The sequence below is a fragment of the Pan troglodytes genome, chromosome 8, assembly GCF_028858775.2.
Source record: "Pan troglodytes isolate AG18354 chromosome 8, NHGRI_mPanTro3-v2.0_pri, whole genome shotgun sequence".
NCBI lineage: Eukaryota > Metazoa > Chordata > Mammalia > Primates > Hominidae > Pan > Pan troglodytes.
The window spans coordinates 116150504-116163543 of NC_072406.2; the positions used below are offsets into that span (position 1 = coordinate 116150504).

General features: G+C 52.8%; 1 protein-coding gene and 1 non-coding gene across 5 annotated transcripts in view; both read right to left on the reverse strand.

Moving 5' to 3' along the window:
• COL17A1 (collagen type XVII alpha 1 chain) overlaps positions 1-13040 on the reverse strand; it is a 55016-nt gene that overhangs the window by 5398 nt on the left and 36578 nt on the right. For all 4 annotated transcript variants that reach the window (XR_010146713.1, XR_010146712.1, XM_054660496.2 and 1 more), the window contains 19 exons: positions 11825-11860; positions 11495-11566; positions 10509-10535; positions 9520-9555; positions 7587-7622; positions 7263-7343; positions 6181-6216; positions 5245-5298; positions 5063-5104; positions 4825-4878; positions 4087-4146; positions 3709-3735; positions 3348-3380; positions 3185-3259; positions 2811-2861; positions 2146-2268; positions 1398-1535; positions 808-876; positions 255-395 (listed from right to left, as the gene is read on the reverse strand). Coding sequence is in view for 2 of the 4 variants with exons in the window: in XM_054660496.2 (XP_054516471.1) it covers positions 255-395; positions 808-876; positions 1398-1535; positions 2146-2268; positions 2811-2861; positions 3185-3259; positions 3348-3380; positions 3709-3735; positions 4087-4146; positions 4825-4878; positions 5063-5104; positions 5245-5298; positions 6181-6216; positions 7263-7343; positions 7587-7622; positions 9520-9555; positions 10509-10535; positions 11495-11566; positions 11825-11860 (1191 nt within the window). In the remaining 2 variants the exon portion in view is untranslated. The remainder of the gene's footprint in view (positions 1-254; positions 396-807; positions 877-1397; positions 1536-2145; positions 2269-2810; positions 2862-3184; positions 3260-3347; positions 3381-3708; positions 3736-4086; positions 4147-4824; positions 4879-5062; positions 5105-5244; positions 5299-6180; positions 6217-7262; positions 7344-7586; positions 7623-9519; positions 9556-10508; positions 10536-11494; positions 11567-11824; positions 11861-13040) is intronic.
• Positions 11846-11942, reverse strand: MIR936 (microRNA mir-936). The gene has a single exon (NR_036012.1). It is a non-coding gene; the product is annotated as a microRNA mir-936 (primary transcript).

Consider the following 13040-nt stretch of genomic DNA (forward strand, 5'->3'; position numbering starts at 1 on the left):
GTGTGAGAGAGAGAGAGTTGTATGTAGACTCCACACGAGACAGTGCCTGAGACCCCCGTTTTGGCTTTCCTTGCCATGCTTCTTGACCTGCTCCTGGCTCACAGGTTTGAACGGCTCTGAGCACGGCTCATGGCTGGGGTTGGTGCAGTCTGGCAGGTGGGGGTCAGTGGGGCAATCACAGGGAAGTTCACGCTGCGAGTCCTCATCCCAGTCATCCCAGGCCCTTCCCAACCACCCCTCCTGCAGACACTTACTCGACATGTAGCTGAGAATGCGACTACTCAGCTCTGCATAGTCCAAAGACAGGAGGGACCCATCTCCACTGGCTCCTGGTGGCCCTGGCGGACCCCGAGGGCCCATCAAGTACTGACGTAGGTACTGACGCACGTCATCCCCTGGAGAGGAGAGGATGCACTAGCAGGACCCACCCAGGCCATGGGGGTCGCAGCCATGGTCCAGCCACAGCCTGGGCTCCCCTGCACAAACTGGCTCCTGCGTGACATTTGTGAGTTCTGGGTCCGCAGGACCACGGTGTTCAGGGGGGACACCAGCAAGCTGCCAGGTTCCCAAAGGGACACCTGCCAGCTTGTCTGGCATGGGGGCTTGGGAGGACATTTCCTGCCCCCTTTCCAGCCGGTTTGCTGACTCAGCAAGCAGATCAGAGCAGTAAGTGGCTCTTTGTCCAAAGGACTCTGCCTCCCTCTTGCAGCCCTTCCAAGGCTCAGACGAGGACAACGTTTGCCTGACGAGTGAGGCCAGGAGAAAGCAAAGATAGTCCCACCCTCGATCCCCCCACAGGTGACTCACGCTGCAGCACAGCCAGGATGTCTTCAGAAGAGATGGAGGACGAGAACAAGCTGACACCGTACCCCGAAGCTGTCGGGAAGAAAACCTCAGGTTACCTGCTTAGCAGGTACTGAAGCAACACCCTCATTATTCCAGAATCTGAAAGGCCCGGTCACTGAGCTGTTTGTCTTTGGGGGAAGTGGAGGAATGGAGTATTATGAGGCTATTTTGAAAGCATAACAAAGTCAAATACTGTTGTTGGGATTTTTTTTTTTTTGTAAGAAAGGAAGTTTGCTTTCGAGAACATGCTTTAGCCTAATGCCTGCCAGATGCTGCCAACCTTCATGCACAGGTGGGAAGAACCTATAATTAGGAACACATTAGTCGATTGCAGGAAGGCTCACTCGGTGTCTCTCCAGCGTGGCCGCCCTGAATCTGGACAGACCCTTGTTGACACTGTATCCCAGTGGCCCGATTATTATGAATTCGGAATTAAAACTCATGTTCCAGAGAAGGGTAAAGCAAACAGCAAACAAGGAGATGAGGCTCTGGGAGCAAAAGCAGACCCACAGGAGGAAGGTGCCAGGTGCAGGGCGTGGGGAAGGGCTTACTCCGTAAGTAGCTCACAACGTGGCTTGCCAGCTCTGAGTAGTCGAAAGTCTCGCCTGTGATGGTGGTGACAGGTCCTGGGGGACCAGGTGGGCCTGGGGGACCCTGAACTCCGGATAGGTAAGATCTAATACTGTCACCTGCCGACCAAGGAACAAAGCAAAGTCAAGCCTGTCCCAAGAGGACATGTTCTCCCTTGGGAGAACCTGAAGCACATGATAACATGCCTGCCCCGCCCCACACATGGGCCCAAGGCTGGGCCAGGAGGGAGCCTAGACTTCCCCTCACTGTCCTTCCCCTAATTACAGATGGAGAAACTGAGGCAGAGGCCTGAGCTGGGTCAAGTGGCCCATGAGGGCTGTGGGCCAGCAAGACTCCAGCCAGCCACCCATTTGACAAATGAGCACATGCAAGGTGTGGTGTGAAAGCATGTGCGTGTAGGGGATGAGCACGTGCGCCAGCCTCCTCCCCAGGGTGTGGGCGAGGTGAGGTTGTGTCGGGGGCAGCTATGAGAAGGCTGGTGTCGGGGAGCTCATAGGCCTGTAGGCCTGGCTCTGCAGGGGGAAGACCTGGGCCTGGACACATAGACACACATACACACACACACATACACACACACACACACACACTCCCACTGCCCTACATCCCATGTCTCTTAGCCTCATTTCTGTGATGATACCACAGCTCCCTTGCAAAGAGACTGTATCTCCATGTTCTTGTCCCCACGGCTTGCGGCGGCCGGCTACTCACTCTGCATGTACTCAGAGATGTACTGCTGAATCTCCTGGCCAGAGCTGCTGATAGAGCCCGGAGGCCCAGGGGGCCCAGGGGGCCCTGGCGGGCCTGACACGTACATGGTACTTGATGATCCCCCTGCAGCAAAGAGAAAGCGTCCTGTGTCGGTTTCTCCACCCTAGGGTCAGACAAACGGGCCCAGGAATAGCTTCCATGGTCTGAGGAGGGAGGTTCTTCTCAGGGGGAGAAATAGGATAGTGGCAAGGAGAAGGGTCCCCGAGAAGAGAAGAAAGGACAGCCTGTAACAGCCACTGTCTGAAAGCGGCACAGAGCTAGGAAGCTGCCCCAGGCCAAACCGCCCTTTCCTTCTGCAGCCTGCTGAAGGACCCCCAACATCGCATCCCCCTTCTCTCAACTCCCCAGCACCCTGGGTCTGTCTGTTCTCCATCACGCGGTGTCTGCATTGTTAGGTATCATTATATGTACCTGGGTCCTTCCCCTCAACCCAGTAACTCGTAACCTCCTTAAAGGCAGCTCATAGGTCCTAGCACATGGAGAAGACAGCCAATCAACAATGAATCATGGAGAAATGAATGAACGAATAGAGCAACATCCTCACTGGAATGATCAGCCTTCACCAGAAGAAGCGGAGAGGAACTTTGGTCACTTTCAGTTCTTACCTTCAGAAGGACCACTAGGAATGCCAAGAGCCCCTGGAACACCTGGATCACCTGGAATCCAAAATGAGAAGTTTGCCTCACCTCCTCCAGGAAGCCTTCCCTGGTTACGCCAAACCACACTTATTAGTGTGTGTCTCAACAATCATCCCATGTCTCTTGGCCTCCTTTTTGTAATAATACCACAGCTCCCTTGTACAGAGGCTATATCACCATGTCCTTGTCCCTTCCACCCTCTGGCCTTTCCTTCCTCCAGCCTCTTCTCTCTCCCAAGACTTTACACTGATGAGTACTAGTTGCCATCTCTTCAGGCTCTGGGCTCTGGGCACCAGGCTCACCCCTACTCCTCACCACCTTCTCGCTGCTCCCTCACTGACCTTTGTCACCTTTGGGTCCCTGGGGGCCAGGTGGGCCTGGTGGTCCCTGAAGGTTGAGTCCGAAAGAACTGGACCCTGGAAGCCAACAACACACACAGTGCAGTCAGCCAGGGTTTGGAGAGGCTCTGGCCAGAGCCAGAATGGGGCGGGGTTCAGCCCTTACCTGAGGTTGAGAAACCTGGGAGGCCTTGCTCGCCTGAGGAACACACCAAGGGAGGGACAGTCAGCCTCACTTTTCTCACCCACTAACAGCCCTGTAGAGCCTCCCCAAGATCCATGATTGCTGGGGCTGCGTTGCCCTTTGGGCAGTACCTAGAGATGCCACACACACACACACACACACACACACACACGCACACTTGCACTACACCCATGCACACACTCAACCATTCCTAGAGAAACGCTGCTCTACTCTTGCTTATTTGCACCAGGTGCCTTTCTATCAAGCTCAAAGCTCTTGGGAGGTGAGCTTTTGCCATCCCCACCCCTACCCCAGGTTTTGTTTGATGCCGGCTCTACTGTACCTTGGTGTCCTCTGGGGCCTGGGGGACCTGAGGGAAAAAGGCAGAGAGCTATGAGACAGGTACCAACCAGGTGTTGTGGTTTCAATGGGCCCATGGAGGAGGGGATAGGGGCTCCAATGCTAGAGCAGATATAGAACTTGGGGTTCCTTGTGCCTCTCCTCTCACTAGGCCAATGTTGGGTGGCTATCCTTTGTAGAGTTTCTGACTATTGTGCCTCCCCCTCTACCTTTGCTCCAGGCTGCTGAGCTCCTAATGGGATAAGGCAGAAGGATGCAAAAATGCCCCAGCTCATTCAGCTTCATCCAAACCCTCCTGGCAACCAGCAGGTAAACAGAGGACACATACTGGCTTCTGGGTTCCCTGATACACTGTTCTCACCTTGGTCTCCCTTGGGACCTGGGGGGCCAGGTGGGCCTGGGGGGCCAGAGAGGAAGGTTTCTGCAGAGGAAGGAAATAGTTTGAGTATGGACACTGATGTTTGTGAAGAAGCAGCACTTTGCACAGCACCTGACAACATAGATGCTCAATCAATACTTGTCAAATAGTTGGATGGGTGGATGGATGGATGAATGGGTGGGTGGATGAATGGGTGGGTGGATGAATGGGTGAGTGGATGAATGGGTGGGTGGGTGGGTGGGTGGATGGATGGATGGATGGATGGATAGGTGGATGGATAGGTGGATGGGTAGATGGATGGATAAATGGATGGGTGGATGGATTTTCCACTAGGAACAGGTTCTGGCCTAATGTTTGCTTTAAAGTTATTTCCATAAGTTTCTATGTTGTACTGTCGGCACTTACTTCACGTGCATGTATCCTGCCTACTTTATCAGACCTGGGCTCCCCAAGGATAGGAACCAGGTCTCCCTGGTTAGGCCAGAAGCTCCCCAAGGGCAGAGCTGGCTCTCTCCCTCAGGCCAGACTACCAGGGTGGTTGGGTTGACATGGTTATTCCCTCCATGTGCAGCAAGCAGGAAGATTATATAAACATATCCCCATGGAAGTCAGGAGCAGGAAGCCTGGTGAGTAGGTTGTGACCACAAGGCTACGGCCACAGTCTGTGGCAGGACAAGGGCTGAGGTGGAGAACAGGTGCGACTTGACTCCCTGACATTACCTGAGTTGGACAGGAACGATCCTGGTGGGCCTGGTGGGCCTGGCAAACCCTCCCCTAGGAAAGAGAACCCCCAAGACTTATTAGTGCCAAGAGGGGAGCCAGGAACCCTCTGCTCAGGAGGAGGCAGCAGGGAAGCTCTTTCCTATAAGCCAGCCCAGAGGGCCCTGGGCTCAGGGTCCCATTGCTACCCACCTCTCACCTCCCCCTCCCACCTCCCAGTGGTAAGCTCGGCTCTCACCTGGTGGGCCTCGGGGTCCTGGTGGGCCTGGAATGGAAGGCCCTGCAGAAGAGAGCAAGGAAGAGGCCATGCTGAGCTCAGGGAGCTGATGCCACCCCTGAGGATCTTGGCTTCCTCACTAAGTGCATTGAATCTCCTGTCCCCCAAACTCCCCACCTTCCAAAGGTCTCCAAGATACTCACCTGGTGGCCCGCGTGGGCCGGGTGGGCCTGGGGGACCTTGTAAATTATGAACTTCTATAGAGAGAAGAAAATAGAAATGAGCAAAAGCTGTCACGAGGCTGCTCTCTGCCACACTTCTCACCTCTCACTGGATCTGCAGTTCCAGGCACCCCGGGCTACCCTCACAGCCCAGATACCAGGCCCTGTGTCATGGCACAAGAGCCTGCAGCACCTCATCTGCTAAGGGTGCCCCCTCACTCAGAGGCAGGGCAGGACCATAGTCAAGCTCCCTGACAGCTGATAAGAGCATGTGGAATGACGGGGATACATTGGATTTCGGTGTCAGAAAGTCTGAGTTCAAACCCCTGCTCCCACACGTCTAGCTGGTGACTTTGGGCAAGTTCTCAACCTCTTTCAGCCTCAGTTTCCTCCTCTGTAAACCAAGGTCAAAAAGATCTACATCACGGGGGTGTTGGGAAGACTCGGTGAAACACTGAAGACCAAGCTCCTAACACAGTGATAGCTCAGAGTGAGCGCTGGACCGGGTGGGCTGAAGCCTCTGCTGTTCTGCACTCCAGATGTCCAGGTGGGAGGCCCGGCAGTCTCCACCTGGGCTCCTTAAAGGACCCAGGAGTCAGTCCTCTCAGCCTGGGCCTGCAGCTGAGAACCCACAGACGGTTGTCATTGCTCTCTGGGTCAGCTGTACACTCCTGCCAGATACTCATCTTCAAGGCCAAGTCTGCCCCTGGTCCTCTTGTAATCCCAGAACTTCTCTGACAGCTGCCCCAAGCCCCAGGGAATCACCTTGCAAGACCCCGGTGAAGAGCCCTGGCCCTGTCCTCCTTTTCCAAAACACACCTTTCACGTCATCTAGAACAGAGGGGCCCATGTCCACCCTGAGAGGAAAGTCCTCCCGACTGGGCCCATCGCTTTGCGTTCTTGCAGGGTGTGACATACCTTGCTGTCCTGGGAGACCAGCTGGGCCGGCAGGGCCTGGAAACGGGGTTGAGGAAGAAAAGGCTAAATCATGCATGTAGGGTCATAGGAAGAACTAAAGGCATAATTCCTCCCAAGGCATGGAACAGAGACCCAAAGAGGCCACCTTGCGTATTTGAGAGCAATAAGCAATTCGAGATCAGCCCTGCGGTCCAGTTGCGTGAGAACATCTCTGACAGGCACCGGGACCCCGGGGCAGGCGGGACTGCCCCCTCTGCTGCTGTCCTGTAATGGTTAGGGACTTCTACATGCCTCTATGTACTCCTTCTCACTGGAGCTTGTCAGGAGGGAAGGCTGGTACATTCTGGCCTTGGTTGTGGTAAGTTGTGTACTTCATTTGTACATAAAAATTTAAAATAATTAAAAATACATATAACAAAATAACAGGCACTTTGGAAAGGTAGGAAACAAATTGTCCATAACTCTTCAATGTGTGGGCATTTTATTTTCTTCCAGCATTTTTTCTTTTTTGCATCTTGTATTAATACAGTTGAAACCACAGCGCAGGCATTAGTGAGTGTCCTGCTCTTTCAATAAACGTTTTATCTCCTAACAACTTTGTTCGGAAGTTTTCATATTTTTGTCACCATCCATATGTGGAGATATTTTCTTCAAATAGATACCTAGCATTTTTGTTGCCCTGGATGCAGAATATCAAATTGTTTTCCAGGAGGAAACAAAGGGCTCAAGGACTGAGTCTTCTGATTGGCCACAGGCTCTGGAGGTAGACTGATCTGGGCCAAATCCTTTGTCCTGCTGCTTATTGGCCGTGGGACCTTGGGCAAGTCATTTACCCACTCCAAGCCTCAGCCTCCCCTTCTGTAAATGCTGAGAGCACATTCACCTCCTATGCTGTGAAGTAGGATAACTGATCTACCTCATTGTCTGAGAATGCAAGAGTTTGCTTTTCTCAGGCCAAACTCCTTATTCTCTTTACCAGGTTCACTTCCTGCCCTGGGTTTCAGGATCTGAAGAAATATGGCTAGAGTCACTACTGCCAAGACCTATTGCTGATTTGGGGCAAAGCAAGAAAATAGACTGACCTGGGGCACCTGGAGGTCCTGGGGGTCCCATGGCTCCAGGAGGTCCTGGGGGGCCTGGGACAGTGAGCATCGATGACCCCTCTGAAAACAGAAGGCACATGGAACATTGAGCCCTACTTTTCTCACTCAGAGGCGCTGGGACCCAAGCCAGGTTGTGGTGGGCAGCCTGGCATTTCTTCTTCTCATCGCTGCTAAATTTCCCTCCTCCCCCGCTACTGATCCAAAAGACTCCCTGCCACATCCTGCCCAGAACGCTGCAGAGTCAAGGTAGGTGCCCAGTATAAGAAAGACACAGAAAGGAGGGTCCCTCTAGGACCTGCCTACCCGAAGTCACGATCTTGCCTGGAGCTCCTGGTTCACCTAGGAAGAGAGGAAAAGGCTGAGAGTGGTTGTTCTGAGGATCAATTAGTGGCTCAATAAGCCATTTTCAAGGCTTCTGATTGCATTTGGGACCCACTTCTGGGCCTCTCACCATCAGGCTAAAGGCATTTTAATGAACTGAAGGAAGGCAAGCAGGATGCATTAAGCCCCAATCTTTCAGCCAGAGTCCCTGGAGGCCAGAGCATCCGTCTTCATTCAGAGAAGTGGCTTCACTTGAGGATGTGGAAAGCTTGCCTTTCAGTGAGCCCAGAATGGGGCTGACTGGAGAGTCCTTCATGCTCCTACATTCCACCACCTCTGCCTGGGAATCGCCTTAGGTGGGAAAATTACTCAAAGGTCAAAGGACAGAGGCGATGAGCCCGCCAGGTAGAGCGGGATTCCTAGAGTGCTCTGTGGGACAGTTGTAGGGGCTGTGCAGGATTAAAGGGGGGCTCTGCAGTGGGTAAGTCTAAGAAGGTCTGACTTATATAAAGGTTAACAAGATCTCTTTTCTGCCTTGTGTCTCAGAGCATTGAAAATACAAGTGTGCGTGGAGAACTTTCGAGAAGAGGACATTCCCAAACGTATCAACTGGATGCAGTGCTGAGAACTGACAATCCACGGACTCACTTGGGGAAACCATTCTTTAGGGGACCCTTTTTTCATTTCTCAAGTTCTGTTAGCAATTCAGTCATTCACACAATGAAAGGAGACTATTGCTCTCTCCCCTAAAGGAAAGCAGAGGGATGGTCTCTGCTCACCATCCTTCAGCCAGGGCTCATGAACAAGACGGGAGAAGCACTTGAGTTTGTTTTGTTGGGATGCAATCCAACGTTCGGTAAAATGGCCCCTCTTGTGCATGTTGTCCAGGCAGGGTCTGAACTCCCCCTTGGACTGGAAGTCACGGGCCCTCAAAAAGGGAAGGTTTCTGTTATTCTTGGGAATTCCAAAACCTATGAGACTCTTACAAAAGGTACCATCCATTCGTGAACATATCCACGGACCTAGTGTGGTCTGCCTGGGACCTATAAACTCAGTTATCATTATTTTGGAATTACATTTAGTTAGCCCTAAAGAACTCCTTGGCCCAATCAGTCATTGGAAATGATTTCTGGAAAGTGGTTATTTTAGGGTCCCACCAAGAGTGACAGTGACTGCTCATGACAGAGCACAGCTCCATAGAATGTCAAAGTTCAGGAGCGTGTTGGAATCAAAGGAACAGAAGGACAAAGACCGTCCCTGAGCACTGTGGGTCCCTGAACTTGCTCGGGGTTGAGGTCTGATAGGCAGAACTGGACAAGAGGGTCACTGTGTGCATGGGCATCACCACATTGCCCCAGTCAGACCCCCGAGGATGAGCTCCCCTCTGAGTACCCGACTTGCCCTCTCAGTAGCATCTTAACACTCCTCTCTGCCTGTACTAAAGCCTCCTCTCAGGAAGGGTCTGATGTAGCCATTCACACCAAGGCTGATATGAATGATAAGGGCAAAGGTAGCTCCTGCCCCAGGGGAAAAGACTTGTTAGGAGGGGACCAAGCCTACATACCAGGGGGATGAAGCACTAATGGGGGCATTTAGAGGCAAAACAGGGCACAGAAAGGCTTTGGGGAGGGCAGTGCCCTTCTAGAACCTCCTGCAACAATGGCCTGGAGACATCCAAGTATGAAAGCAAGGCTCAGGTTTGTGGGGTGGGGAGGTGTTTGGGGAGGGGTGGGGCTTGAGGACTGGGCTTGGTTCACAAATCCCTGGGCTCCCAGCCTCATAGCCCTCTGCTAGAACCACTAGATGCCACTGTTGATCCAGGCTCTGGCCAGAGAAAGGCCTCCTCCTGTCCATCCCTTCCTTCCACAAAAATGGCCAGTGAAAAGAAAGAAATCTCATTTGGAAATTCACTTACCTTTTATTCCTGGTCGGCCAGGGGTACCGGGAAGTCCTGATGTGATTAGAACAAGTAGTCAGGACGATGAAGGCCCAGCAATTCCAGATACCCTTGGGTGGTCACTAGTGCTCCGTCACTCAGCACAGCCACACTGCTGACTGAAACCCTGGGACGCACCAGCTTTGCCTTCCGCCTTAGTCTAGACAACCCCGGGGAGCCTCTTGCTCTGAGCCCTTGTCCCTCTTTGGGAAATGGGGCAACAACTTGGCTTGGAGCAGGCAGAGGCCTATGGGCTCAGTTTTGGAGGGTTCCATCCCTTGGGGTTATGAGCCACCTGGAGCCTGCAGAGCAGCCTCTGTCTCCCCTCTCCCCTGCAGGGGAGGGGCTCGGCTTCCTGTGTCCAATGCAGCATCACCCTCTTGCCTTTAACTACTGAACTCCTCTGTAAGAGCATTGGAAGCATGTCCCTATGAATTCAACTGCTAGGGGGCTGCTGCCTGATTTCATTTTCAATCTTTGCCTAATTTCTTTCAGGAAATTAGGGGATGAATGTAGTGATATGGGGGCACAATGGTCCAACTACAGGACAGGCTTTAACACTGAGGCTGTCCCAGAGAAACTGGGCTTTCCTGAACAAGGATGAGCGCCCATGCCCTGTCATGCCAGTGGGGGAACTTGGGCCTCTGGATGAACAGCTCTCCTGGCTAGTGGGAGCTCAGCTATGAGCTTGGGGTTCCTCTCAGATTCCTGCACCCGAGGGGAACAGGGCACAGGCAGACAGAATTGGCACACAATCTAATCTCATTTCTACTAGAATGGTGTTCTAGATTGTTCTGTGCCTATTTTTCCTTCCTAAGGTGCTTCTCACGACTCATAGTGAAAGGGAGTGTGTGCCAGGGAGTTGGCAGAGGAGAGGAAACTCTGGTGACTGCAGGAAAAGCCCTGGCCCAAGCAGTTACCCCAGGAGAAGGAGGGAGACAGCAGGTGGGAGTGATCCAGCGACTCACCCTGAGGTCCCTGGGGTCCTGTGAGACCTGCAGAAAATCAGACACAAGAGGGAAGAGTTGAAGGGTGGAGGCCATCCCTGGTAGCCACACCCACACCTGCAGAAACCAGTGGACACTGCAGTGGAGGGGTCAGTGGGTACAGAAGGACACGTCTCATGCCGGGGCAGCCAGCATCCTTGGACCTCTCAGCTCTGAATGGAGAGCAGTTCTTTGGGCTTTGCAGTGAAGCGACCCACCACTTTCTCAGGCAATGGTGCTGAGCCTATCTGGGTTCACAGACCCTTTTGGAATCTGAGGAGAGCCACAAATCCAGAATGCTCAACACTCACGGATCCCAATGCTGCCCCAGGTTCCCCCTCTATGGCTCCTGTCTGGGCACCCGCCAAAGGAGGCTGAGGAGGCCCCTACTCTCAGAGGCCCCCGATGAATGCCTTGACCCGCCTTGACCACACAGCTTTCTTGGCTGGTTTTCATTTGTTCTTCCTGCAACCCTGAGAAGTTTGCTCTTTGCTCTCGGTGGAGACTCTAACAATGGCTTCCTCCTCGGCCTGGTGGGTGTTGGTGAGGGCCCAGTACAGGAGAGGAGGACAAGAGGAGAAGGGCTCAGAGGAGCAAGATAGCGAGGTGACCTTCAAGTCTGCAGTTTTAAGAGTGTCCTTGCCCCTTTCTAGAAATCCTTGTGTTTAGCTGTTAATCCCACTCTTCTGAATTGCCAGACTTAGTTACCCAGAGGTGCCAGGGCCTACAGCCACTGCACGCAAAACAACCTAACGCTATGGCAGTTCCCTGCTGAGCTGCTGGAGGAAAACGGGATAAGGCACACATGGGTGCATTTGTAAACACCTGCATGCACACACACAACCATGCACATATACACCCCTTCCCCCACAACCTGCACATGCACACGCACACACATGCCTACATCCACAAACACAAAGCACACACACACTAAGCAGGGCCATGGCTCCCTCTTCCTGCTCTGTTACCTGGCTTTCCTGGGTCTCCAGAAGGTCCTGGTGGGCCACGGATTCCAGGCATCCCCGTAAGACCTTGTTCACCTAGAGAGAGAATGGCCAACGTGGAAGTGTTTACATTTAGGAAAGCTAAACTGGTTATCACATCTGAACTGATAGTTTCTGAGGGTTTTCCTAATTGACTTGCTGGCAGGTGGAAAGGAGAAGGGGAACAGAACTGGACACTGCACACTTCCACATGCTATATACTCCTCTGCACTATGGTTAAGGGGACTGAGGGCTGCATGCTGGAACAGGGGCTGTGACGGGAGTGAGGCTGGGGGCAGCAGATGAGTGACCAACCTCTTGGGCCTTGGTGTCCGTCTGGGCCAGCAGGACCTGGTAAAGTAGAAGCAAGGTCTCTCAGTTGCTCCTGGAGTGATTTCTGCGATTCCTCCCTCTACTGTCCCAGTGGCCTTGAAGCACATTGTGTCCCAGGAGCCCACGCAGCCATCAGCCACGGGACAGCCCTGTCTGTCACACTCTCTGGATACGGTACTCCCACTGCCCCTTCTCCTAAACCAGCAATTGTCTCTTTTCCTGTTGAGAATTGTTCAGTGCCTTCCCATTGCATCTCAAGCGCCTCGATGCTCAATGCTTGTCGCGTTTACTTGAGGGCCTAGAAGTCAAGGTCCTCCATGTTCTTGTCTCCTCTGCTCTAGGCATTATTGTAACCTCTCTCCAAAATGGTGGCCTTCTGGGACCATATCTTGCTCTTTCCCATTTCTTTGTCTTTCCCTGCTCGTGCTGTCATCCCTGCATGGAATTTTCCAGACTGGTCATACTTAAAATCTTTCCAACTTTTTGGGACCACTTGAAATGCCCCCTCCTCCGTCCTTCCTATTGGAAGAAATCTCTCCTTTGACTGTATCCTCACAGCACTCTGTACCTTGCGTGACACTTGTCACCTCATGCAAGTCTTATCTCCCCTTGAGGGAGGTAAAGCATCTCACTTGCCTAGCACAGTGTCAGCACTCACAGCTGGGGAAGTGAACGAGAGTGCACATGCTGCATCTCCACAGGTAAGGCTTAAACCCTTCTTGGGTTTGATCCTCAACATGGTCTTTTTTTTTTGGTTTTTTTTTTGAGAGATGAATTCTTGCTCTGTCACCCAGACTGTAGCGCAGTGGTGTAATCATGGCTCACTGCAGCCTCCAACTCCTGAGTTCAAGCGATCATCCTGAGTCCCAGGGATTACAGGCGTGAATCACTGCACCTGGCTACCTCTGAGATTCTTGGTCAGTTTCTGCAGCCAGGCTGACAGGCACCTCAGGTGAACAAAAGGGTAAAAACCTGGATTTGGCCATGAGACTAGCCCTGGGATTCCTGGAACACTTGAGGCTCCTAAGGACTTCAACACTGTCTTCCCCAGGGGAGTAGGGAGCTCACAGGCAGCTCTTAGGTGAATGGACCATGCCCTGCAAGGCCTCTCCCAAAGTGGAAAGAAACCCACAGAGGTACCTGCAGCTCTCTGATCCCCAGAAAGGATGCCCAGACACAGAAATGACTGGTCAAGGGA